This window comes from Nomascus leucogenys, chromosome 13 (assembly GCF_006542625.1).
Source record: "Nomascus leucogenys isolate Asia chromosome 13, Asia_NLE_v1, whole genome shotgun sequence".
Classification (NCBI taxonomy): Eukaryota; Metazoa; Chordata; class Mammalia; order Primates; family Hylobatidae; genus Nomascus; species Nomascus leucogenys.
In genome coordinates, this window is record NC_044393.1 from 27,786,761 (window position 1) to 27,811,997 (window position 25,237).

At 45.5% G+C, this 25,237-nt stretch overlaps 1 protein-coding gene across 3 annotated transcripts; it reads right to left on the reverse strand.

Moving 5' to 3' along the window:
* Positions 1-1,196: 1,196 nt before the first annotated feature.
* On the reverse strand, positions 1,197-22,020 carry AAR2 (AAR2 splicing factor). 3 transcript variants are annotated; one of them, XM_030826819.1, is made up of 4 exons: positions 21,636-22,020; positions 17,812-18,621; positions 13,222-13,451; positions 1,197-2,546 (listed from the first exon to the last, which is right to left on the reverse strand). In XM_030826819.1, the coding sequence occupies exons 2-4, from the start codon at positions 18,566-18,568 to the stop codon at positions 2,379-2,381; spliced, it is 1,155 nt and encodes a 384-aa protein (XP_030682679.1). In that variant the 5' UTR covers positions 18,569-18,621; positions 21,636-22,020; the 3' UTR covers positions 1,197-2,378. The 3 variants fall into 3 exon arrangements, with proteins under 3 accessions (XP_030682679.1, XP_030682678.1, XP_030682680.1); XM_030826818.1 differs by having other exon boundaries at positions 21,934-21,984; XM_030826820.1 differs by having other exon boundaries at positions 2,394-2,523; positions 21,934-21,984.
* Positions 22,021-25,237: the final 3,217 nt, after the last annotated feature.

Genomic DNA, 25,237 nt, shown 5'->3' on the forward strand with positions numbered 1-25,237 from the left:
CAGGAATACTGACTGACATGCTTGGAGAACAAGGTTACATGATCCAGCTTTCAGGTACTGCCCTGATGGGGACAAATTCTGTCCCAGGGGAGCTCCAGGTACTAATCGCAATGCTGTCACTTACAGGTAATGTTACTTAAAACTGAGTGTGCCTCAGAACTCAGGCCCCATCTGGATTCACTGCTTCAGAATTTCTGCAGGATGGGACTTGGGAATCTGCATTTTCAGAAATTATTGAGATGTAATTTACATACCATAAAAATCTTTTTTTTTTCATTTTTTTTTTTTTTTGAGATGGAATCTTGCTCAATCGCCCAGGCTGGAGTGCAGTGGCGCGATATCGGCTCACTGCAAGCTCCGCCTCCCAGGTTTACGCCATTCTCCTGCCACAGCCTGTAGCTGGGACTACAGGCGCCCGCCACCATGCCCGGCTAATTTTTTTTGTATTTTTCAGAGATGGGGTTTCACCATGTTAGCCAGGATGGTCTTGATCTCTGGACCTTGTGATCCACCCACCTCGGCCTCCCAAAGTGCTGGGATTACAGGCGTGAGCCACCACGCCCGGCCAAAATTAATCATTTTCAAGTGCTTACTTTCAGTGGTTTTTAGTAAATTCTTAAGGTTGTACAACTATCACCACCATCTAATTCCAGAATATTTTCATCACCCCAAGAAGAAATCCCAGACTCATCAGCAGTCACTGCCATTCCATACTGTCTTATTCTCTGGTAACCGCTAATTGACTCTCCCTCTCTGTGGATTTGCTTATAGTGAACATGCCATGTGAATGGAATCATGTAATAGGTGGTCCTTGTGTCTTTGACTTAGCATGTTCTCAAGGTTCATCCATGTTGTAGCATGTATCAGGACTTCACTCCTTTAAAGATACAGTTTTCACAAGCTCCCCAGCTCGTTCTGATGAGTGGGCTTTGGGAGAAAAAGAAGAGCCAATTCATATGAGGTGAATCTTGGGTTATTATTGAGACATGGGGCCTCATCCCTTCTTCCTTGTGTGCCTGTCTTGGGGGCCTCAAGAGGAACAGGAGGAACACTGGCTGCCTGCCTCTTCCAGACTCCAGAGGTTGGGCAGGTCTCCCAGACACTGGAGGGAGGTGTGTGTCTATGGACAGTAGCCTGGCTGCTCTGGAGATCAGGCGGATTAACTGCAAGAGACACACACACACACAAGGGGATTCTGTCTCAACTCGAAGACTTTAATGTACATTATGCTTTTGGAAAAACATCTCCAAGGAAACAAGTGGAAGCAAAAGTCTCAAACAGCAGGGATTCTCATTCAAAAACCTGGTGTGAGCCCCAGTCTTGGAAAAGGATGGCACAGGGACTGTGATTACAGTACAACAGTTTGATGTCAGGGTGGCAGGGCCTGTGTACTTGTCTAGAGAGGAACCCTGCCACACAGCACGATGGACTCCCAAGGAACCAGGAGCTCATTACTCCGGTGACTGACAGCTCCACAGCAGGAGTGGGAAGATTTAGGCTGACCAGGTCTTCTTCAGCACTTGGAAGGCACAAAACTTCATAAGGGCCTTAAGAAGCCTGCTCTGGGCAGAAACCTTTCTGGTTGTTGTTGACACTCCAGATCATCAGAAACAGTCACAGTGGCTCTGGTGAGGAAGGGGAGGGTCACACTTCTGGGTGAGGCCTCGGAACGGAACAGGTGGGAGGTGACAGCACCAGCAAGGCCCCTGAGGCCAGGGTCCACACCCACCTTGGGCGATGACCCACTGGGCCTCTGGACAGGAGAATGGAATTTCGATGGAGAAAGCTGAAGCTGACCACCTGCTGGATTGAATCCAGCTGCCTCCCTTGACACTCTCTTCCCAATCAAGGCTCCCAAGGAGCTGCAGGCCCAAGTCCTCTGCTCCTGTTCGGCAAAGGGCAGGCGGCAATTCGGGCTCATCTCCCCATCACCCTCCATTTAACCACAAAAAAGTCACCAACTGACTTCTCAGACTCCCTGGGCAATCCAGGGTTTCTTGTTTCCTAAGCTCCTATGGAACAAGCAATCAGTTCTTTCTTGGACTTTTGCTTCAATTCCTTCTCACTCAGAGGGAATCTGGTTGCCGTGTAGGCAGATCTCTCCTAGGAGCTTCTGTAAGAGCCTGTGTGAAATTCAGCCAGGTTAGCACCAAGGCCCGGCTGATGGGGAACCCACAAATGTGCCTTCAGGATGAGTACAGCCTCTTTGGCAATGGAGAAATATATTTATCAGTGAAAAAGGGAATTCTGGCTCCATCTTTGCAGGACCTGGAGAGATTGCTGCCCTGGCAGGTCCCAGGATGGGAAGAAGTAAATGGAGAGGCCAGGACTGCAGCCCTGTGGGAAGGGGCCCCTCGCAGCTGAGAGCGCTCCCCGAGTTAGCCCATCTCGATGCCCTCAGGGAGCTCCACCACCACCGGGGCACAGTCCTCAGGTTCCGCAGCAAAGTCCCACCGGAACTTCTTGGTCAGGTGAGCTTGGAACTTTTCAGCTTTCTTCCTCAGGGTGGCATCCATGGCAATGCTGCAGGCAGAGGAAAAGAAAACCTACAGAGAACAGAGGATAAGTCACTCCTGAGAAGACGGAGGGCGGGGGGCGAGAAAGCTGTGGAAATTTCCTCATGGTGTTCGGCTCTTCTGGGGCGGGTAGATCAGCTGCTGCTGGCATAGGCCCAGGACACCTGCTATGCTCCCCTCAAACCAAGAAAGAAGGTCCAAACCCAGCTGAGATGCTAGGGCAGGACTAGAATGGAAAATTACTATCTGGGCAGAGATGCCCCACTGAGAGTAAGGCTGGGGGCCATTACCCTGGCTCCACCACCTGGGGGGTTCTACTGGACACCTGGGCAGTAACCCAGAGGAACAGGTAGTAGCTACACCAGTCAGTACTAAGGTCCTAAGAAAGGCTTGGGGGTGCTTATAAGCCCCTGGATCCCATGAAGTCCCAGGCCCCAAGCCAACAAGACTGAATTGCTGCTCTAATCTTCTAAATGGGCCACAGGCTGCCAGTTTGAGGCTTCTATCCCCCTTAAAAGCTGTCTTTGATTTTTTTTTATTGTGGTAAAATATACAGATGGACCCTGATTTACGTTCAATTTACGACACTTCGACTTTATGATGATGCAAAGTGATACACATTCAGAAGAAGCTGCACTTTGAATTGTTTCTTTCAGTACAGTATTCAAGCAATTACATGAGATATTTAACACTTCCTTATAAAATAGGCTTTGTGTTAAATGATTTTGCACAACTGTAGGCTAGTGTTAGTGTTCTGAGCACATTTGAGGTGGGCGAGGCTGAGCTACAATGTTAGGGGCGTTAGGTGTAATCAGTGCATTTTTGACTTACGGTATATCTGATTTACAGTTTATTAAGACATAACCCCATGGGAAGCTGAGGAGCATCTGTACATAAGATCTACCATTTCAACCATTTAAAAATATTTTTATCTTTTAAATTGTGGCAAAATATACATATTTATTATTTTAGCCATTTTAAGTGTACAGTTGAGTAGCATTAAGTACATTGACATTGTTGTACAACCATCACCACCATCCATCTCCAGAATGACCCCATCATCCCTGGCCAAAACTCTGCAGCCATTAAACATCAACTCCCCCTTCCCTCTTCCCTCCAGGCCCTGGCAACCCACATTCTACTTTCCGACTCTATGAATTCGACTACCCTATCCCCCTTCCCTCCTCCCACCAGGCCCTGACAACCCACATTCTACTTTCTGTGTCTATGAATCTGACTCTCTAGGCACCTCATCTAAGTGGAATCCTACAGCATTTGTCCTTTTGCAACTGTCTCATTTCACTTAGCATAATATCCTTCAAGGTTCATTAATGATGCAGCATGTGTCAGAATTTCCTTTCTTTTGAAGGCTGAATAATATTCTGTTGTATGCAGATACCACATTTTGTTTGTCTAGTCATCTGTCAATGTCCATTTGTGTTGTTTTTACCTTCTGGCTATTGTGAATAATGCTGCTATGAACATGGGTGTACACATATCTCTTAGGGTCTCTGCTTTCAATTCTTTTGCACAGAAACCCAGGAGTGGAGCTGTTGGATCATACGGGAACTCCCTGTTTAAATTCTGATGAACTGCCACAGTTTTTCACAGGGGCCGTACCATTTTGTATTCCCACCAGCAATGCACAAAGGTTCTCATTTCTCCACATCCTGGCCAATGCCTATTATTTTCTGTGTGTGTTTAAATCATAGCCATTCTAATAGGTAGGAGGTAGTATCTTACTGCAGTTTTGACTTGCATTTCCCTAATGATCAGTGGATACCGAGTATGTTTTCATGTGCACATTGGCCATTTGTATATCTTCTTTGGTGAAATGTCCATTCAACTTCCTTGCCCATTTTTAAATTGGGTTGTTTTTGCATTGTTGAGTTGTAGGAGTTCTTTATATATTCTGGATATTAACCCCTTATTTTGATGCTCTCATGAACAGTTTCATTTAATACAAACATGGGCAGGGGAGCAGAATGGTAATTTTTTCCACATCTGAAACCCCATTCCAGATTGTCCTGGATCCCAGTCCCTTCCTAAGAGTAACAGCAAACCCATGATTCCTTCTTATACTATTTTACTATTTTCAAAGAAGTTTCACAGAGCATCCAACTGGATCCTCCCAACACCCTGGGAAGATACAACAGAATGCCTATTTTAAGGAAATGGAAGCTGAGAGGAGTTAAATGACTGAATAAAAATTACCCAGAAAGAAGTGGCTTTTCCCAGACTACCATCTGCTACCCTACAGGCCCACCCAGAGACACAGGGGTGTGATGGTGGAAGAAGCTCTTTGATCCACATCACCCTCATGCCACCGCTGGCTTTCAGGCCACCATGGAAAGATGCTGGGCCCCAGGAGACCTGACCCAACAAAGGCAACAGGCGTCCTCTGCAGCTGATTCCAGGGGGAATATTCCTCCCACCCGCTTCTCCGCCGTCTTCCTGTTAGCAGGAGTGCGGCTCGTTTTCAGTGGTCTTTGTCTGGAGCCATTCCGTTGGAGTAGCAGCAGTGGGAACACAGAGAGAAGTGATTGGGGGGAAGGGGGGCGGTACAGAATCCAGCTTCATTAACTTGGGAATTGACTAAACACAGGAGTGGGAAGCGCAGCCACAACAAAATGCCAGATCAATAACTAATTAGAGGGGCTGTGTGATCTTGGTGGCGAGGGCCATGGGGAAGCCAAGGGTTGGCCTGTCTGTAGGCAGCTAGTGGAGCCCGCCTGGAACAAGGCTGAATTTTGGGGAGGGGCCTGGTATGGAGAGCACAGAAGCCTTTTCTCAAACAGTTTTAGCTCTGGAGGACCTGCACACCCATGAGGCCATCCCCAGAGGTTGGGGGGAGCCTGCTGGGCTGAATTAGCAAGTCTCTTCCTGTTTCCCTTCCTTACACGGGAACCGGATGACTCTCCACAGTCCCTGCTCTCCAGCCACTGAGCAGCCGCCCAAACATGTGCCACTGCTTCCTCTGCGCCTCTGTGCACACATGCCTTTCTCTCTGCTCTTACCACCCTTCCACCTCCTGCTTTCTCCTCCTTCACCTACGAATTTCTCCTAAAGACTCAGGCTCGGCTCGGACATCACCTCCTTGAGGATGTCTTCCAGACCAAGGATGGAGTGGGTGCTCCTCTGCGCTCCCTCAGCCCCAGGGCTACCTTGATCAGTCTCAGTAAGGTAACAGGCCATTTGCTGTTGATCTCGCCCACCAGACACGGAGCAGCCTCACAGCAGCAGCTCTTTCACACCATGCTCCACTCTCGGCACAGCGCCCAACACACAAAAAGGACCCATTAGATGTTTCATGAACAGAAGAATGAAGACAACCACAGGTTCAATTTTGGGTTCACTTTTGTACAGTGCCTAGCACCAAATAGCTGTTCAATAGTGATGTGGTGATGCTGGGGAGAAGGAAAGGCTCATCCTAGGGAGGAGGCAGCTTCTTTACCAGGCCCCTGAATGCCATGGCTCTCAAGACACCTCCTTGTGACATGAACTGCTCAGACCCCTATTCCCCAGCACTGTGCCTGAGCCTCCCTCATGGCATTCCTCATGCTGTGCTTGTATCACGGTGATTTGCACCCTCTAAAAGTGGGGATTGTGTCCTAATTATCAATGTGTGCCACAAAGCATATCGCCCAAGGCCAGGTATAGAGTTAGGGCCCAAAGGGTGCTCACCGAATGACCTAATGAGACCCAGGGACTGCCCTGCACTTGGCAATGGCCAGAAGTGACAGGCTGGAACGAGCTGGGCTCACGCTCATCATCCATCCTCCCGAAGCACCTCTCAAACACTGCCTGAGAATAAATTCCACTAGAGGCAGGTAAAACAGACAACTTCAGTCTAACAAATAAGGTTTCTAATTTAAAAAGTGCTTCGTCCTTTTTAAAGAGCTCACCAACTTGATCTTTACCACAGCCTGGGAGGCAGGACAGGAACTTACTCTTCCCACCACAGAGGTAAGACACTAGGCGTGCGGCAACACGCAGTGACAAATGCTGAGCAGAGTCCTGTCAAAGCAGAGGCATCTTGGCTTCATCCTTCGCCTGCCCAGACCTTTTGTCTTGACAGAGGCTTAATCCATCCCTGATATTTATTTTTAGCACTGCCTTGTAGGGAACCAAAGTGCTTCTGAAACTGTCCCTTCTGCAGCCTCCAGGACACAGGGCATAGTCTGGGTTGACTTAAAAAAAAAAAAAATCAACCTTACTGTGGTATAACTTACACACAATTAATTTTATTCATTTTATTTTATTTATTTTTTACAGACGTGATCTCACTGTTGCCCATGCTGAAGTGCAGTGGCATGATCATATCTCACTGCAGCCTTGAACTCCTGGGCTCAAGGGATTCTCTTGCCTCAGCATCCCAAGTAGCTAGGACTACAGGCACATGCCACCAACACCTAGATAATTTTTTTTTTTTTTTGAGATAGGGTCTCACTCTGTCACCTAGGCTGGAGCACAGTGATGTGATCACAGCTTACTACAGCATTGACCTCTGTGCTTAAGTGATCCACACACCTCAGCCTCCTCAGTAGTTGAGACTATAGGTACATGCCACCATGCCTAGCTAAATTTTGTATTTTTTGTAGAGACAGGGTTTTGCCATGTTGCCCAGGCTGGTCTGGAACACCTGGGCTCAAGTGATCCATGCACCTTGTCTTCCCAAAGTGCTGGGATTAGAGGCATGAGCCACCACGCCTGGTATTTTTTTTTTTTTCTTAATTTTTTGTAGCGACAGGTTCTCACTATGTTGCCCGGGTTAGTAAATTCATCAATTTTAAATGCTTAGTTAATCTGGACAAATATACATATACCACCATGCAACCACCATATGATATATGTTCACAGTGTTTGCTTTGCTTTTGGTATCCAGTTCTGAGTTTGAAGGTGCATATAAATTTGTGTAACCATCACCCCAATCAGGACATGGAACCATCCCATCACTCCAAACAGCTCCCTTGTGCTGCCCCTTAGCAGTCAAACCCTTCCCTCACCCCTACCCCCTGGCATCCCCTGGTCTATTTTTGACCACAGTTTCACAAACTTGGTATTTGTAAAAACTCCTCACAATTCAGAAATGAAGATGTCTAAATAGTACTTAGTTTCCAAGCAATAACTTATTCTGATTCTTTTATTTTCAGATTAATTTTATGCCTTCTTCAGGAAACTTAACAGTGATCTAGTTATTTTATTCACTAAAACAAAATCAACACTTTTTAACATCACTGGGACATAAATCACCTTAATCTCAGCAGATCAATACTGAATATTTAAAAAATACTTTTGAAATAGGATAATATTTTGCAAACAAATGCATTTATCTAAAACAAAAAGCGCATCTACTGGGTGTTTTCCTTCAAACACAAAATAAAGCATGAACACTTTAATCATTTAATCTGTGTATTATGAAATTCTAAATTACTTTAGTCTACATGTGAAAGCTTTTCTTAAACCTAAGTTAAATAAATTGAGTTCAGTTAGGTCACTTCGAGAAATTCAAAATATCAAGGTAGGTAGCTATGTCACTATCTTATCCTATTTTTTTAGCTAGACCAAAAAGATGACATTTCCTAATTTTTTCAATTCCCAAATAATTATTCAACTTAGAATGAAACTAGCAATAGGTAGAAGATTTTGTTTCCACTTGCAGCAGAAGAAAGTGGTGTTAAAAGCAAGACTATTGTTTCACAATGATGACCAGGAAGGTGAAAAGCAGCACAAATGAGATCACCTGAGGTCAGTCTGAAAAATCTGGGATGTTTCGTCTGGGGCTCTAATCATATACAGGAGCCCACCATAGGCTTTAGAATGTAAAGCTCAGCCTTGCCTTCCACTAGCTCTGTTGATTTTGAGCAAATTATGTGACCTCTCTGAGCCTGCTTCCTCATCTATATAATAGGGTTAGAGACCTAGCTTCTAGCACTGTTGTGAGGGCGCAAGGAGACTAAGCATGCAAAAGAGATAGCTAACGGCAAGAGGTGTAGGAGTAGGCAGGCAAATTTATCATAGTGGGCATCGTGATAAAAATACCATAGACCTCATCATCAGAGTTGGTGTTTTCCCTCAACAGTTAAAGATGAACACACATTTAGAATACTAGCAAGAAAGGAAGCTGGAAAGCATATACGGCCTATTGTAACTAGAAGTATTTTTAAAAACAGGTTAGATGACTATATGCCTAAGTACTACGTAATCAACAATAAAAATCCTTATTTTGTACATAACTCACTTTCTAACATATCATTAAATTCAGATTATCCTTTCATTGGTTTTAAATGAATTATGGTGACTTACGTTGCTTTAAATAAAAGAAAAAACTGTATCTATTTTTGTAAAACAAATCCCTTTTATTCAAGTGAAATCCAAGGGATTTGTAAAAACCAGTGGCTTCTATTCAAAAGGGCCTCACATGGGAAAGTCGAAAAAAATTAATGGCTAAGAGAATTCCATTACGTGGCTGATTTTATCCATGCCAATGTGGCTGTCTTTAAGTGCTCACACACACAAACACCAGTCCCTCTCCATGGGTAGTAGCCATTTAAGCTCCTAAGTAAGAAAGCCAGTTCCACTTACTTGACTACCTGGGAGGGCAAGCAGCTGGCGGAGGAAGGCTTTTATGGGCTGATTCATTCAGTCACAAATGCCCTGACTGAATGCCTCTGTGTGGAGAACTGGACTCTCACTGCCAACATGGCATCAACGTGACTCTCCATTTAAAAAAAAAAAAAAAGTTTTATAATATCCTTCTCCACACTGTGCCTTTTGAAATCTCAGTCATCCCTCAAGTGCATGGTCAAATGCCCCCACCTTCCACCCTTGCATAAAGCCTCAAATCTCAACCCCACTCAGAATTAACCACTCCCTCTTTGGTGCTCCTAATGCCCTTTGATCAGACTCCACTGTTTATACCTATGATATTTACATTGTCACAAGAATTATGAACTCTATCCATCTAAAAACACCCAATAACACCAAATGAAATAAATGTTAGGCCTTGACAACATATTGATGACAACCAGCTGTGAGCTGGGTGGATCACCTGAGGTCAGGAGTTTGAGACCAGCCTGGCCAACATGGGCGAAACCTCGTCTCTACTAAAAATACAACAAAATTAGGTGGGCGTGGTGGTGCGCATCTGTAATCCCAGCTACTTGGGAGGCTGAGGCCAGAGAATCACTTGAACCTGGGAGGCAGAGGTTGCAGTGAGCCGAGACCGCGCCATTGTACTCCAGCCTGGACGACAGACCAAGACTATGTCTCAAAAAAAAAGAAGAAGAAGATAACCAGATGAACAAAAAATAGGCCTCGTGTAAAAGGAGCCCATGACTCAGTGCGGGGGTCAGGCAGACAATATATTAGTTTCAGCAAGCACATCTCATGCAATATAATAGTGACAAGTACAAAGTAAGCTAAGAGTAGGGAAAGGGGAGAGAGAAAGAGAGACAGAGATTGAGACAGAGAGAGGAGGGATGGCTTGACAGAGAGGGATGCCTTGAGGGCATGTTGTAGAATGAGCAAATATGTACCAGGGAGAGGGAAAATCAGGTTCGGGCAAGAAGGTATGAAACATGGGTATAAAGTTTCAATTATGCAGGATGAAGAGGTTCTAGAGATCTGCTGGATGGCATGATGCTTATGGTTAATACTGTACTGAACACTGAAAATCTGTTAAGAGGGCATATCTAATGTTAAATTGTGTTTTTTACCAAAATTTTATTTTTATTATTTTTTTTTTTTTGAGACAAAGTCTCACTCTTTTTGCCCAGGCTGGAGTGTAGTGGTGCAATCTCAAATCACTGCAACCTCTGCTTCCCCGGTTCAAGAGATTCTCCTGCCTCAGCCTCCTGAGTAGCTGGGACTAGAGGCGCCCACCACCATGCCCAGCTAATTTTTGTATTTTTAGTAGAGATGGGGGTTTCACCATGTTGGCCAGGCTGGTCTCGAACTCCTGACCTCAAGTGATCCTCCAGCCTCGGCCTCCCAAAGTGCTGAGATTACAGGCGTGAGCCACCACGGACCGGCCGTTTTTTACAACCATTTTTTTTTTTTTTTTTAAAGCACGAAACAGTATAACCTGTCTGGGAACCTGCAAAGAGACCACTGTTGCTGGCGTTGACGGGGGAAAACGGAGAGGAAGGAGAAGCTGGAGAACAGGATAAGAAGCCAGATCAGAATGGCCTTTGCGACCAATGTTTGGGCTTTTAATTTTCTACACAATGAGGAGCCACAGAGAAGCAGGATCACAGCTGCATTATGGAGCAGCACCTCAGGTGGCAGCGTGGGAGAGAGATGGGGTAACTGGTAAGCACGGAAGCTGGTAAACTCCGATGCAGTCTAGGTGAGACCAAAAGGCTGGGGCTAGGGAAATGGTACTAGGGCAGGACTGCCTTCTAAAACACTTAACTGCTATCTGCTTACTGCTATTTGGTTAGTTAACTTTCTGTTAACTTTCTCAAAATACAAGAGTCTGCTATCTGGAGTTAACTTGGCTAGTTAAGTTTCTGTTGACTTTCTCAAAATACAAGACTCAAGACAGTGACTCTGTCTGGCTCACAGCTATATTCCCAGTTCTAGAACAGAGTCTTCTATACAGCACATACTCAGCAATTACCTGCTAAATCAATGAACAAATCCCTTGAGGGCAGGAACCCTGGCCAACTCACATATATATATTCCTCAACACTTTCTGTAGAATGTTATATATGAAGAATGCTCAAAGACATGTTTTTTTGTTTTTTTTTTGGCACATGCCCTGGATTTTTCCAAATAATGATATCGAATTTTCTTGGTGAAAAGTCCAAAGACTGAATGTTTCCAACCATCAGCTTTGCACAACCCACCTGGGTATCTAGCAATCCAGCTGGGCACTTTCTGCTTTGTAAATCATTGTTGGCAACAAAGCCTGGCAATTATAGAGCTCAGCTGCTGGTTGTGCTAACAATGGTCCGGACAGCCAGCGAGACCGTGGCCCTCCTGTGTCTGTGCGACGCATCAGTGTGCATCAGGAGGGAAGCAGCCACTGCCAGAGGCAAGTTAGCAGGCTAATGCCTCCTCACACTGCCTCACAACCCATAACCAGTACCTTTGGGGAAAATTCTCCCCACAGAGGAAGGACAAAGGGGTTTAATTTCTCTGTTATATGAAGAACCAGTAAAAGGACAGTTTTATAGCTCTTCTGAGTGGAACAGACCAGGCTCAAACCATGCGCTTGACTGACTCATTGCCATGGTTTACACAGGTCCTTCAACTGCCAGCTTTAAGTCAGATGCCTGCTCACAGGGACTCGTCCAACAGTAGGTTGGCTTTAGAAAAGTGTTCTGTACCTCTGAGAAACAGGACCTTGATGAAGTCTTCACTGATGTCAATCAAGAATCCTTTCTGGGGGATTCACACTGTGTTCACTACACAAAGGCATAAGCACAGACAGGAAACCAAGACTCAGGCCTGGGTACAAATCCTCACCTCCACCTGCCAGCTGTATGACTTCAAGTAAGTGATTTAACCATTCTCAAGTGTTCTCATTTGTAAAATGGGGATAATACCCCCATCTTACAAGGCTCCAATGGATTCAATGAGTGAACAGGGTCTCTTGCCCAGGCTGGAGCGCAGTGGCACGATCATAATCATTGCTCACTATAGCCTCAAACTCCTGGGCTAAGTGATCCTCCTGTCTCAGCCTCCCAAGTGGCTAGGACTACAGGTGCACATGACCATACCTGGCCAATTTTTTAATTTTTGGAGAGACCATACCTGGCCAATTTTTAAATTTTTGCTCACTATATTGCCCAAGCTGGTCTTTAATTCCTGGGCTCAAGTGATCCTCCTGCCTTCACCTCCCAAAGTGTTGGGATTACAGTCATGAACCACCACACCCAGCCCCAACATTTAATGAATGCTCGCCCCTTCTGTTACCCCGAGTGGGATTAGAAGGTTGGTGAAAGGCTGCCTTATATGGAGCAGGCCTCATGGGGGTACTACACACAGGGAGAAGAAAGAAGCTCATGGGAGGGAAAGTATGGAAACTGACAGTTGGCAGCTTCTGCCTCTTCTATTCTTGAGAAAGTTACACAATGTGAGTGACAGAGGCTGTCCCAAGTACATAAAGGAAACTAATCTGTTTGCAAAGGGAGGAAATAGCATAGGATGAAGATTGTAAGTTGTTTGAAGCTTCTTTCCTAATTACCACTCATAATGAAAATTTAATTGCCAAGTTAAAAGCAAATTTCACTTTTTCTGTCATAGAATCTCTGCATAAACTGGCACATTTTGTTTGAACAGGAAATCAAAGTTATTTTAATGCTTAAATGAGATCTAAGGAGCTGCAGATGTTTCACTGGGAATAACAAACTTCAAAATTCTGCTTTACTGGGTTGTAGCAATTCATGGCTACAGGGAGAAAGAAAAGCTGTTTTAAGCTGAGTAAACCAAAGCAGTGGAAGGAATTCAAATCCAAGTACCCCAGTGTTAGGCACTCTGGGGACGAGGTGTAGGGAGAAGGTGGTAGAGAGAGAGAATTTCTGGCATAGAGGCACTTACAATTGAGTAAGAGAGAGAAAAGCAGGAAATATCCCAAGACTAGGAAACTGAAATTTAAAAATTTTGGGGTCATGGAAGAATAGCAAGAAACAAAACACATATTGTTGTCTCAATTCTGACCCACATGTGCATCAGCTCAGTCAGAAAGACTGCTCACCTGTAAGGTGCTGGTGAGGAAGTTGTCTTGGGAGACAATGTCTACGAAGAAGTCAGCGGGGATCTCACCAAGCTGGTGGTACAGGATGGAGATGAGGTTGATGTAGAGGGTGTGGTGCTTCATCATGGCTGCTTCTGACCGGCACAGGAGGTTCAGGAGCCGCTTCCAATGCTCAAATGCCTCGTACACATTCCCCAGCAGGAAGCACACAAAAGCAAACTGGAGTTCACCTGAAAGGTGCAAAGACGAGAAGTGATTCTGAGGGAGAGGAGGACCAGCTGACACTCTCCATCACTATTCACAAGGCCATGAATTCCACTGGACCTCAGCAACAGATGTCCTTTTATCTTTGTCACTCCTGCAGAGCCTGGCAGGAGATTTTGCACCTAACAGGTACTCAGCAAATGTCTGCTGAACCGCTATGAATTCAAGCCATGGGAAACCAACCTGTGGCTTTGGATTTCTGTAAAATCAGACTGCTAGAGAAGAGGTATTCCCAGTATTTGCCTGGCATTTTAAGTTTACAAAATGTGTTCATGGATACTATGCCAAGTGGATCTCAAACCTGGCTGCCCATCAGAATCACTGAGAGTCTGTTAAAAGTAAAGCTACCCAAGCTTCACCCTCAGAGGTTCTGGTGGAGGAGAGATGATGGGGCCTTTGTATGTATAGCTCTAACAAGCTCCCCAGGTGATTCTGATGCGGATGGTCTGCTCCAGGGTCGCGGAAATACTGCACTATACCATGTAACCCTCAGCCCAACTCCACAAGGCGATCAGGAAGGTGGTATTTGCCTCATTTTATAGATGAGGTCAAGGGCTTGCCCAAGGCCACACATCTAATGCTTCACAATGTGGGCAATGGAAAGATAAAACAGATTCTCCATTGGGTGGGAACAGTTCTAGAACCTCCCACAAAAGAAAAATTCATGAGTACTTATTCCAGGGTCAGCCTGCCAGGCAGATTATTTTTGTTTGCTTAATCACAGGGCTCTGTGATTTAATCTCTATGAGCAGCTTGGTGGCTAAGAGCATGGGCTCTGGAGCCAAACTGCCTAGATTCAAATCTTAGCTCTGCCACTTAGCAGCTGTGTGACCTTGGGCAAGTTACTCAATCTATTAAGGCCTCAATTTCCTTATTTGAGGGTTGCAGCAAAGATTAAATGAATGGATATAGTACACGTATAGCATTTAGAATAAGACCTAGCACAAAGTAGCACTCAAAAAATATTATGCTCCCAATTTCTATCAGATGCCCATCTCAAACAGAGACCTGATGATCCAGACACCACTGTCCCTGGGCAAGTCACTGGGTCTCTGGTTACTACAGAATACTGCTACTCATCATAGGCACTCTCTCTACTTCAAAGGTGGCTGGAAATTTAAAGGTATACGTACATGTGGGCCATAAAAAGCAGAGATGTACTCAACACCAAATACCTCTTTAAATGCATGGCGTTTGATCTCTGCCACCTCCAGAGACCTGGAAAAACTAGCTCCCTGTTCTTAAGCATATGGAACTAAGTTTGATTTGTGTGAATAGCTACCTGGTTTAGATATTTTGGATCTCTGACCAATATTTTCAAATATAGTCAAATTTTCCTTGTATAATATAGGTTAATGATTTGCTTCTTCAGCTGGCTTTACTTGGTTTGTGAAACTAAATATTAGCCTATTCTTTGCGTTTAGGACATTTATTAAATTTATGCACTTCTGGCTTTATCTAAAATTAAATTATGACATCAAAAATAATTTCAAAGAGCTGTGATGTAGATTCAAAATTATCCCTGGACAGGTGCGGTGGCAGGGATAGTCCTAGCCCTTTGAGAGGTCAATGGAGGAGGATCACTTGAGTTCAGGAGTTTGAGACAAGCTTGGGCAACACAGGGAGACCCTATCTCGACCAAAAATAATTAGCTGGGCGTGGTGGCACACACCTGTAGTCCCAGCTACTTGGGAGGCTGAGGTGGGAGGATCACTTGAGCCCAAGAGATTGAGGCTACAGTGAGCTGTGATCATGCCACTGCACTCCAGCTCATGTCACAGAGTGAGACCTTGTCTCAAAAAAAAAAAAAAAACCCAAAAACGTTACTCCTGTAACAGACCTTTTCACAAGATATATTTTGAAGAATTGAAATGAAATGTTTAAGAGGTAGAAAAACAGGATTTCTACTCATTTTTAAGCCAGACTTTCAAAAGTTACTTATTACATGAAAATACTAATGCATTAAGATGTACCTGTTAAAGGCCGGGCGCGGTGGCTCACGCCTGTAATCCCAGCACTTTAGGAGGCCGAGGTGGGTGGATCACGAGGTCAGGAGATTGAGACCATCCTGGCCAACATGGTGAAACCCCATCTCTACTAAAAATACAAAACAAAATTAGCCGGCCGTGGTGGTGGGCACCTGTAGTCCCAGCTACTCAGGAGGCTGAGGCAGGAGAATGGCGTGAACCTGGGAGGCGGAGCTTGCAGTGAGCCAAACTCACGCTACTGCACTCCAGCCTGGGCAACAGAGCAAGACTCCGTCTTAACAACAACAACAACAACAACAACAACAAAAAGATGTACCTGTTAAGGCCGGGCGCGGTGGCTCATGCTTGTAATCCCAGCACTTTGGGAGGCCAAGGCGGGAGGATCACGAGGTCAGGAGATCGAGACCACGGTGAAACCCCGTCTCCACCAAAAATAAAAAAATTAGCCGGGCGTGGTGGCGGGCGCCTGTAGTCCCAGCTACTCGGAAAGGCTGAGGCAGGAGAATGGCATGAACCTGGGAGGCGGAGCTTGCAGTGAGCCGAGATTGCGCCACTGCACTCCAGCCTGGGCAACAGAGTGAGACTCTGTCTCAGAAAAAAAAAAAAAAAAGATGTACCTGTTAAAATATACGTTATATCATTAGCTGAGCCAATGATATAAAAAGTCCTGTCTGGGCACAGTAATCCCAGCACTTTGGGAAGCCGAGGCAGAAGGATCACTTGGGCCCGAGAGGTTGAGGTGGCAGTAAGACATGATTGTGTGACTGTACTCCAGCCTGGGCGACACAGCGAAACCCTGTCTCAAAAAAAAAAGAAGTCCTACATTCAAATTTCTCACTGAACTTCCAACAAGAAAATATGCAAATTACCTGGAAAATTTGTAAATATATATAAAAATAGCTGTTTAAAATGTGACACATATTTGCTGTCACTAGTATTTAAGAAATAAATATAAACAAGATGCCATTTTTCAACTATCCAATTGGAAGAGGCCTTTGTTAAACTGCCATGCCCAATGCTGTCAAAGGTGATGGGCAATAGGTTCCTACCAGCCAGCAAGGATGCAAAAACCTTCTCCTGGCAACATGCACAGTCTGACCCAACAATTCTATCCCTAAATGTATGTGTAAGTACACACGAGAATGTTCACTGATGATATATGTATATATATTTGTGAGATGGCTCTTGTTGCTCTGGCTGGAGTGCAATGGCGAGGTCTTGGCTCACTGCGACCTCCGCCTCCTGGGTTCAAGTGATTCTCCTGCCTCAGCCTCCAGGGTAGCTGGGACTGCAGGTGCGCAACACCCAGCTAATTTTGTATTTTTAGTACAGATGGGGTTTCACCATGTTGGCCAGGCTGGTCTCGAACTCCTAACCTCAGGTGATCCCCACCAGCCTCAGCCTCCCAAAGTGCTGGGATTACAGGTGTGAGTCACCACACCCGGCCACTTGATGATATTTATAATAGGGAAAATAGGGAGCATCTCAATGGTCTATAACAGAGAACTGGTCCAATAACTATGGAACATGAAACAGCCACTAAAAAAGTGACTGTTAGTGACATGAAAAAACGTTTATATTAAGGCAGATTACAAAGTAATAATATACTTCAATCCTGTTTTTATAAAAACTCATATATATAGACACATATACTGAATTTTTAAAAGACTGAGAGGAAGTACAAAGAAATAAACAGAGAAGACATTGAAATGAAATACATAGAAATACACAGAAAAAAAGGAACGTAAATATACCAAAATGTATAAATGGTTATTTCTAAGTAGTGAGATTTGAAGTAAATTGTTTTTCTTTTATGATTAATATCTATCATTTTTGTAATAAAAGGGAAGGTAACAATAAAAACTGTAATGATTAAAAAAAAAAAAAAAATCACTGTCCTGTTCTAAGCCAGATGAGAGACCAACATCTTGAGGGTCAGCAGCAAACTGAGGAAGCAGGTGAGAGGCTATAACAAACTCGCGTCTGGCCCAGAAACCAAGAGTCCTGGGTTCTGGTCTCAGTTCAGCCACTCAGTGGGCCAAATCCTTTCCTTCTGTAGGACTGGGCTCTATCAGTGGTTCCCAAACAGAAGATTATCTGCACCAGGTTCACCTAGGATGCTTGTTTATTAGACAGACAGACAGAAACTGCGGGAGCCCCACTCCAGATCTCTTGAATCAAAATCTCCAGGGCTAAGGGTAAAGACACACCTGTATCTTCAGCCTCCTAGCCAGGTTTAGTTACTGCTGGACCAACACAAGATGTACTCCCTATTCTAAAACACCTATGCTAATATCCTCCCCCTGGCCCACTCCCAAAGAGCCTTGTTCCTTCTCACCAAGCACATCCTGGGGGCTGCTGGGGAACTGCTTGTTGAGCACAGTCTCCAGGGCATAGCTCAGGTCCATGCTGTGCTTGGTTATCTCGGCTGGCGTGGCACCCTCTGGGAACATCTGCGTGGGCAGCTCTGAGAAGCGGATCTCTGTCCCGGCTCTGGGCTTCATCTCTGGTAGCCGGGCCAGGCCCTCTTGGTAGCTTTTGCACTCAGTGCCACAGCGGGGTAGATTCTGCCCCACGCGGTCCTTGGTGTGCTTCATAGAGAGCACAGGTAGCACATCGGAGAAGGCACAGATGTGTCGGTTCTCAGGCTGCAGCTTCTCCACTGTGGCTTCGCTGATGAAGCTGGTGAGTGAGATCCACTTCTTCAGGGTGGCATATGGGTAAGGCCCCAGGAACTGGTCCAGCTCCTGGAGGTTGGCCCTCATGGCTTCCACCTCAGACTCTGGGGCTGGGGACAGGTCTACCTCTTCCCTGAGTGTGCTCCAGCGCAGCACTGTCAGCCCCCGCTGGTGCAGGCTAAGGAAGAAACCCATACGAGGGCCTACTTCCTTCGGATTAGCCTTGTCCACAGAGCTGTAGTGGAGGAAGTGGATGCCTGGAGGGATCATCTTCACGCCCCGGAACTTGGGCCCCACCTCCCAGGAGTTATAGTCAATCCCAAACTCTGTTCCCTTGGGCATGTTCAGGATGACCACAGTGGCCCCTTCAAAGAAGAGGCGCTTGGCTAGCTCAGGATCCATCTGCATGGCAGCCATGGGGCCAGTGGTGGGTGACCAAAAGAACCCTTTTTCTGTGTCTTCCAGAACAGCTAAGAAAGAAAGAAACCAGAGTTAATCAGAACGTGGGGGAAAGATGCTTCATTTGCTAAGCATTCTGTATGTGCCAGATATTGGTTAGACCCCTGACATAATTATTTCCCTTAATCCTCACGACAACCCTGCATTGAGTTTACAGATGAGAAAAATGAGGATTAAAAGAAAGGATTTTTGTGTTTTGGTTTAACATGCAAGGACACTCACTTCACAGCTATAAGATACCAGTGAAAGAAAAGTGACATGCTCATGGTCATACCAGGACCCAAATTAGAATCTGGATACCCTGCCTGCAGGCCAGTGTTCTGTCCACCATCCATTCTTAATATCTTCTCAGATCTCTTTCTCACAACAGAGGGTGAGGGTGGAAAATGCCTGGACGGCTCACTCTAAACTATACACCTAAATCATTTAAAACTACGATTCTGCCGAAAAACTATCCCAAAAGATTTGGAAAGATTAAATCAAGTACATATCCAGTTTCCCATAAGCCTCAGGGAAGGCCCAGAAACGGACAGACAGTAGAAAGTGGAGGCTCAGCATCTAAAATTTGTTCGGGGTCTAGAGAGCTTTTCTACCACAAATCTCCCCTCTTCTTTCACTCATAAAAAACCTAAACTCCAGGGAGTGAAACAACTTCCCAAAGAGCCCACAATCAGTGGTGGCTCTGGACCACTCATCCAGAATGATTTCAGGTGGTAAAGCTAGCCTAGGAAGAGAAAGCTGGCCAGAAGAGAAAGAGCTTAGTACACTTATTTTACCTACTTCTGTATATCCCAGACATTGCCTCTGGGATATCGGCAAGAATGGTACCAACATGAACAAATGTAAACAAACCATTATGCAACCTTCTAGTCCTGAGATACCTACCTGACTAATTTAACAAATACTAACTGAGTGCCTGCATTGTGCCAGGATCTTTGCCAGGCCCCCAAAAAACATCACAGATTAAGACAGTCACTGCCCTCTAGGCAATTCCAATCTAGCCAAGACGCCAAAATTTCACACACAGAAAAACGAGCTGCCTGTTTAATTGTTCACTTTTCTTTTTGAGACAGGGTCTCGCTCTGTCACCCCGGCTGGAGTGCAGTGGTGTGATCTCGGCTCACTACATCGTCCACCTCCCGGGTTCAAGCAATTCTTGTGCCTCAGCCTCCCAAGCAGCTGAGACTACAGGTGTGCGCCACCACGCCTGGCTAAGTTTTGTATTTTTAGTACAGACCGGGTTTCACCATGTGGCCTAGGCTAGTCTGGAACTCCTGACCTCAAGTGATCTGCCTGCCTCGGCCTCCCAAAGTGCTGAGATTACAGGTGTGAGCCACAATACCTGGCCCTGTTTACCCTTTTTACTTTAAATAAAACAAAACAGTGCAGAAAGGAAGACCAATCCTTTTCCAAAAATAAGAGCACATTTTATCATTGTTACCTCAAAACCACCACAAATGACTCTTTCCCTGAATCAGCACTTGGTGTTTCACCAAACTGCAAGTCACAATCCATTAGTGGATTAGGAAATCAATGTGAAGGTCTCAACCAGCATTATTTTTTAAACGAAAATAACAGAATTTTTGAAATATCACAATACATCATGAGTAGTAAAGCTAAGTACTGTTTTCTGGAGCGTTGTGTGTTTGTGTGTACACTTGGTTGTGCCATAAAATGTATTCGTTACTGTAGGTCACAGTCATAAAAGTTTGAAAGACCCTGCTCTAAATAATTCGTATCAACATGCCGGGCGTGGTGGCTCACAAGCTGTAATCCCAGCACTTTGGGAGGCCGAGGAGGACGGATAATGAGGTCAGGAGTTTTGAGACCAGCCTGGCCAATACTGTGAAACCCCATCTCTACTAAAAATACAAAAAAATTAGCCGCGCATGGTGGTGCGCGCCTGTAGTCCCAGCTACTTGAGAGGCTGAGGCAGAAGAATCGCTTGAACCTGGGAGGCAGAGGTTGCAGTGAGCTGAGATCACACCACTGCACTCCAGCCTGGGGGTCAGAGCCAATTCCGTCTCAAAATAATAATAATAATAATAATAATAATTCGTATCATCTTCCTATTTGTAATCTTGAATTCAAAAAGTATTTAATATTTGCTGAATGAACAGATACTCCATTTAGAATAACTGCTCATCAATTAGCCATTTTCCCTTGTGACATCTGTGTGCTCCTCCTTGATAATGACATTTCTTTCATGCTAATTCCACCAGTCTGTAATTCTATTCACTATATCTCCAGCAGCTGGCACAGGGCCTGGCACAGAGGAGATGCTAGGAAAAGGTTTATTAAATATGCATAGAACTCTGCAGTTTACCAACCCCTGTCACTGACAGCTCTGTGAGTTCCTCACAGTCCTGGAACACCTAAAGTCACATCCATCCATTTCTCTCCACCACCTCCCTAATCCAAGCTACCATCGTCCCTCACTCAGAGTGCTTGCTCCTCAACCCATTCTCCATTCAACAGCAGTAACCTTTTCAAAATGCCAATCTAATCACATCACCACCCATGTCAGATTCTGAACGGTTTCTCATATGGTTCTTGAAAAACCAAAATTCTTCCTATTACCTACAAAGCCTGCACGGTCTGACCCCTGGCAACCCCTTTAGCTTGTTTCACACCATGGTCCCCCACAAGCTCTCTGTTCCAGCCACAATGGCCTCTTTCAGAACCTGAAATTGGAGGCTCTCTCCATATAGAAAACTCTTCCCTCCCCACTTTGTCAAATCCTTTTTTCTGATCTCAGCTCAATATTCACCTCCTCAGTAAAGGTTCCTTGACCTGGGGCTAAGTCAGGTCTCCTGTGATACACTCTGGGGTGCCTTGTACCTTTCCGTTTCAATGATCACAACTGCAGTTTTGGATGTTTGACTGAGGGCTGTCATCACCACGAGACTTGAGTCCTGCTGTATCCCTAGCACAGATTCAACGCTTAGTAAACATTTATTTAATACAAGTATGATATCCATTTTGTAAACGAGAAACAAAGCCTCAGTTCGGGGAAAGACCTTACTGGAAGTCACGCAGAGTAGGGCAGAGCCAGGTCGAGTGCAATCAGGGTCTCCGGCCTCCAGGCTCTAAAGTTAAGAAAACCGCGAAGTAACTCCGTGTGCCCCGCGAAGCCCTGGCGACGGCTTCTCAGGAAGGGCCTCCAGAGACACCAGCGTCCCACAAACAGAGAACCAGCCGCCCCGGTGAGGTGGGCCTAGTTCAAGGCACTCCGTGACTCTAAGCCGAGAAGAGGGGCGGCCCAGCCACACACACACACAAGGAATCAGGAAAGGAAAAAGAGGACAGGAGGCCACACTCACCGCCTCGCCCCACGTTCCGGTACAGCGGAAACGCACCGGAAGTTCTCCAGCTTTGGCGTCTGACTGGAGCGACTGGAGAAGCGGTCCGGCAGAGCCCCGGGTCGCGGGAAGAATGGCCCGTGCCTGCAGGTTCCGCTGGATGCAAGGCTGCCTTTTGTTATTCTTAGTTTCTCGTTTTAGCGTCTGAATTGTGAACAACTTTCATTAACCTATGCATTTTATATCCCCGTCCAGAAACACAGCCACCAGCCATTTTACTTTGGGCTCAAGCAGTCATGGTCACTAAAGCACAGCCAAGGCTTGTACCAGTGGCTACTCAGTAGTAGCCAGTCAGGCGCTCGGTCACTGTCTTTGTCAGCCAGTCTCTATCCCGGTCACAGTGTCTCAGCTTCCAGTCACACTCAGCCCTCGGGGAGAGCCTCAGAAACCCAGCCACCAGCCCAGAGAGAACCAGCGTCAGCCTCCGCTGCTGCAGCAGCAGCAGTCACCACCTCAGTCCCTCTGGCCATTATCACCCCGTGTCCTTCCTACAGGCCAAGTCCTAACATCTCAGTCAGGCTATCAACGCACGAGGGAAGGAATCTGCCTGTCTTGTTCCTCACTGTTTCCCTGGAACAGAGCACAAAGCCAGGCACAAAAGCTCAGCTGAGTACATATATTATGCATTTAATTAATAATGATGATAATTTGGTATTAATAAATAACTTCTGTTTGTGGGTCTAACCCTGCACTATTAATCAGGGTTCCACCAAAGATGCAGAGCCAGTAGGAGATCTATATTAAGTGATTTATTGCCAAGAATTGGCTTATGTGATTTTAGGGCAGGGCACTTGGGTATTTCTTTCTTTCTTTCTTTCTTTTTTTTTTTGAGACGCAATCTCACTCTGTCACCCAGGCTGGAGTGCAATGGTGCTATCTCGGCTCACTGCAACCTCCGCCTCCTGGGTTCAAGCCATTCTCCTGCCTCAGCCTCCCGAGTAGCTGGGATTACAGGCGCCCACCACCGTGCCCGGCTAATTTTTGTATTTTTAGTAGAGACGGGGTTTCACCTTGTTGGCCAGGCTGGTTTGGAACTCCTGACCTCAGGTGATCTGCCCACCTCGGCCTCTCAAAGTGCTGGGATTACAGGCATGAGCCACCGTGCCCGGCCCACTTGGGTATTTCTAATCCTTGCACTAACCCTAGTAAGGTATGTGTATTCCCAGTTTGCAGGAGAGAAAACTGAGGTTCAAAGAGATGTTACACAGCCAGAGAATGGCAGAGCTAGAATGCAAACCAAGGGCTGTCTGTTCTTATCTCTTGTGCTGCTGCTCCTTAGCTTGTCTGTCACATTTCCTCAGTGACAGCTGGACACGCCAATCTGTCTCGGTCAAAATTTATCTCTTAGTGGGTTGCAGACTAGACCGGGCCCTGCAGTCATGGTTAATCACAATGAGCTGCTGCAGGATTAACCAGAGACAGCCTCCATCAGTCACAGTCACGCTTATCAATCTCAGCCTGTCCTGTCAAGTTTCATTTCCTGCATGAAGAAGCTCAGCTCCCTCTCCAACCCTCCCCACTCCCAGTCTTAAGAGCTGAGCTCTGTGGTCTGGTCTCAAAGTTCCCTGTTTCAGTTGGGCTCACCGTCTTTTCAGAGACTCCAGGACACTGAACACTGGATGCAGAAGCTGTAGATGGTGGCCTAGGAGTCCCACCTTGTGGGTTCCATGTCCATTTAGATCAGAATTTCTCAACCTTGGCACTATTGACATTTGGGGCCAGATAAGTATTTGTTGTATGTGGCTGTCCTGTGCATTGTAGGATGTTTAGCAGCAACCCCGGCGTCTACCCACTAGACGCTAGTAGCACCCCTCAGTTGTGACAACCATTGCTAAATGTCCCCGGGGCGGGGGTTGGGGGTAAAGGAGGAGGGGTCATTTCCCCACTCTCAACGCAGTTGTAAAACACTAATCTGGGTGAACTTACCTTTGATTATTCGACAAAAGCAGAGTCAGGATGGTCCTTTATGGGAGACAGAAATATGGATCAGGGTGTACGGGGTCCTGAGGAATCATATGAAGACCCATTATTTGTAAACCAAGTCCTATTCCAGAACCCCAGGGATAACAGATTGCTAAAGGAGACCTATAAGGAAAATTCAGAGGATTCATAATGTTCCTCGCAGCAATTGCCTCTGACAAGACACAGAAATCTGGAGAAGGCTGAAGAATCACTTTTCACTGCATAGTCTTTGTATCATTTAATGAATTACCTTTCCAAAGAAAATAAGTATTTAGTATTTGAAAGTATAAGGAAATACTCAGGATATATATATGTATATATATGTACATATATATACATATATACATATATTTTAAAGTATTTACAAACCTATGTACAAGATGACTTCAACTCTGGAAAAATACATACACATGGAAAAGACTCGCTGGTGAGATCTGCAGCAATAAAGAAAGGTGGGCTGAGGTGAGTTGCTTGGTGGAATAAAAGGAAAGTGTGGTGTGTGCACCTCAGGTTGCCCAAGGGATGAGTTTAGGTTTTACGTGCATTGTGGTTGTTAATTTTAATATTTTTGCATTTATTTTATGAAGACCTCCTTTCTTGGCAAATGACATAAGCTTTTCATTTGTGGAAGTAATATAGTTTCCTTTTTAAATGCATTTGCTTTTAACGTGAGTCAATTTATTTAGTTAGTTATTTTATTTTATTTTTTTTTTTGAGACGGAGTCTCTCTCTGTCACCCAGGCTGGAGTGCAGTAGCACGATCTCGGCTCACTGCAACCTCTGCCTCCTGGGTTCAAGCGATTCTCCTGCCTCAGCCTCCCAAGTAGCTGGGACTACAGGCATGCACCACCACGCCCGGCTAATTTTTTTGTATTTTTAGTAGAGACAGGATTTCACTATGTGGGCCAGGCTGGTCTTGAACTCCTGACCTCAGGTAATCCGCCTGCCTCAGCCTCTCAAAGTGCTGGGATTACAGGCGTGAGCCACTGCACTTGACCTGAGTCAATTTAAAGAAAAATAAGTGAATAATGGGACAGGTGGTATGAGGATATGGGAACACATATAGAGGTTTTGGGCAAAGGCTGAAGTTGAGGATTGCTGTATTTTTTCCCACTAGGCTCCAATGTAGGGGGGTTACAGGAAGAGAGACTCCAATGTAGGTACTCTTCTTTCAGGAGGAGGGACCATGCTGTTTCTCCGCTCAACAAGCCCCTCCACATCCTGAGGTCTGTATGCTTACTGTTCCCTCTCCTAGAATGTGCACCAAAGTTCCTCGCCTTTGTTGATTGATCCTTCTTTTCAT

Coding starts and splice junctions, on each gene's coding strand:
- AAR2 (XM_030826819.1), bottom strand. CDS start 18,568: ATGGCTGCCATGCAGATGGATCCTGAGCTAGCCAAGCGCCTCTTCTTT. Junction 13,452..17,811: donor CAGCCCCCAGGATGTGCTTG/GTGAGAAGGAAC, acceptor TGCACCTTTCAG/GTGAACTCCAGTTTGCTTTT. Junction 2,547..13,221: donor TCCTCACCAGCACCTTACAG/GTGAGCAGTCTT, acceptor TGTTCTCTGTAG/GTTTTCTTTTCCTCTGCCTG.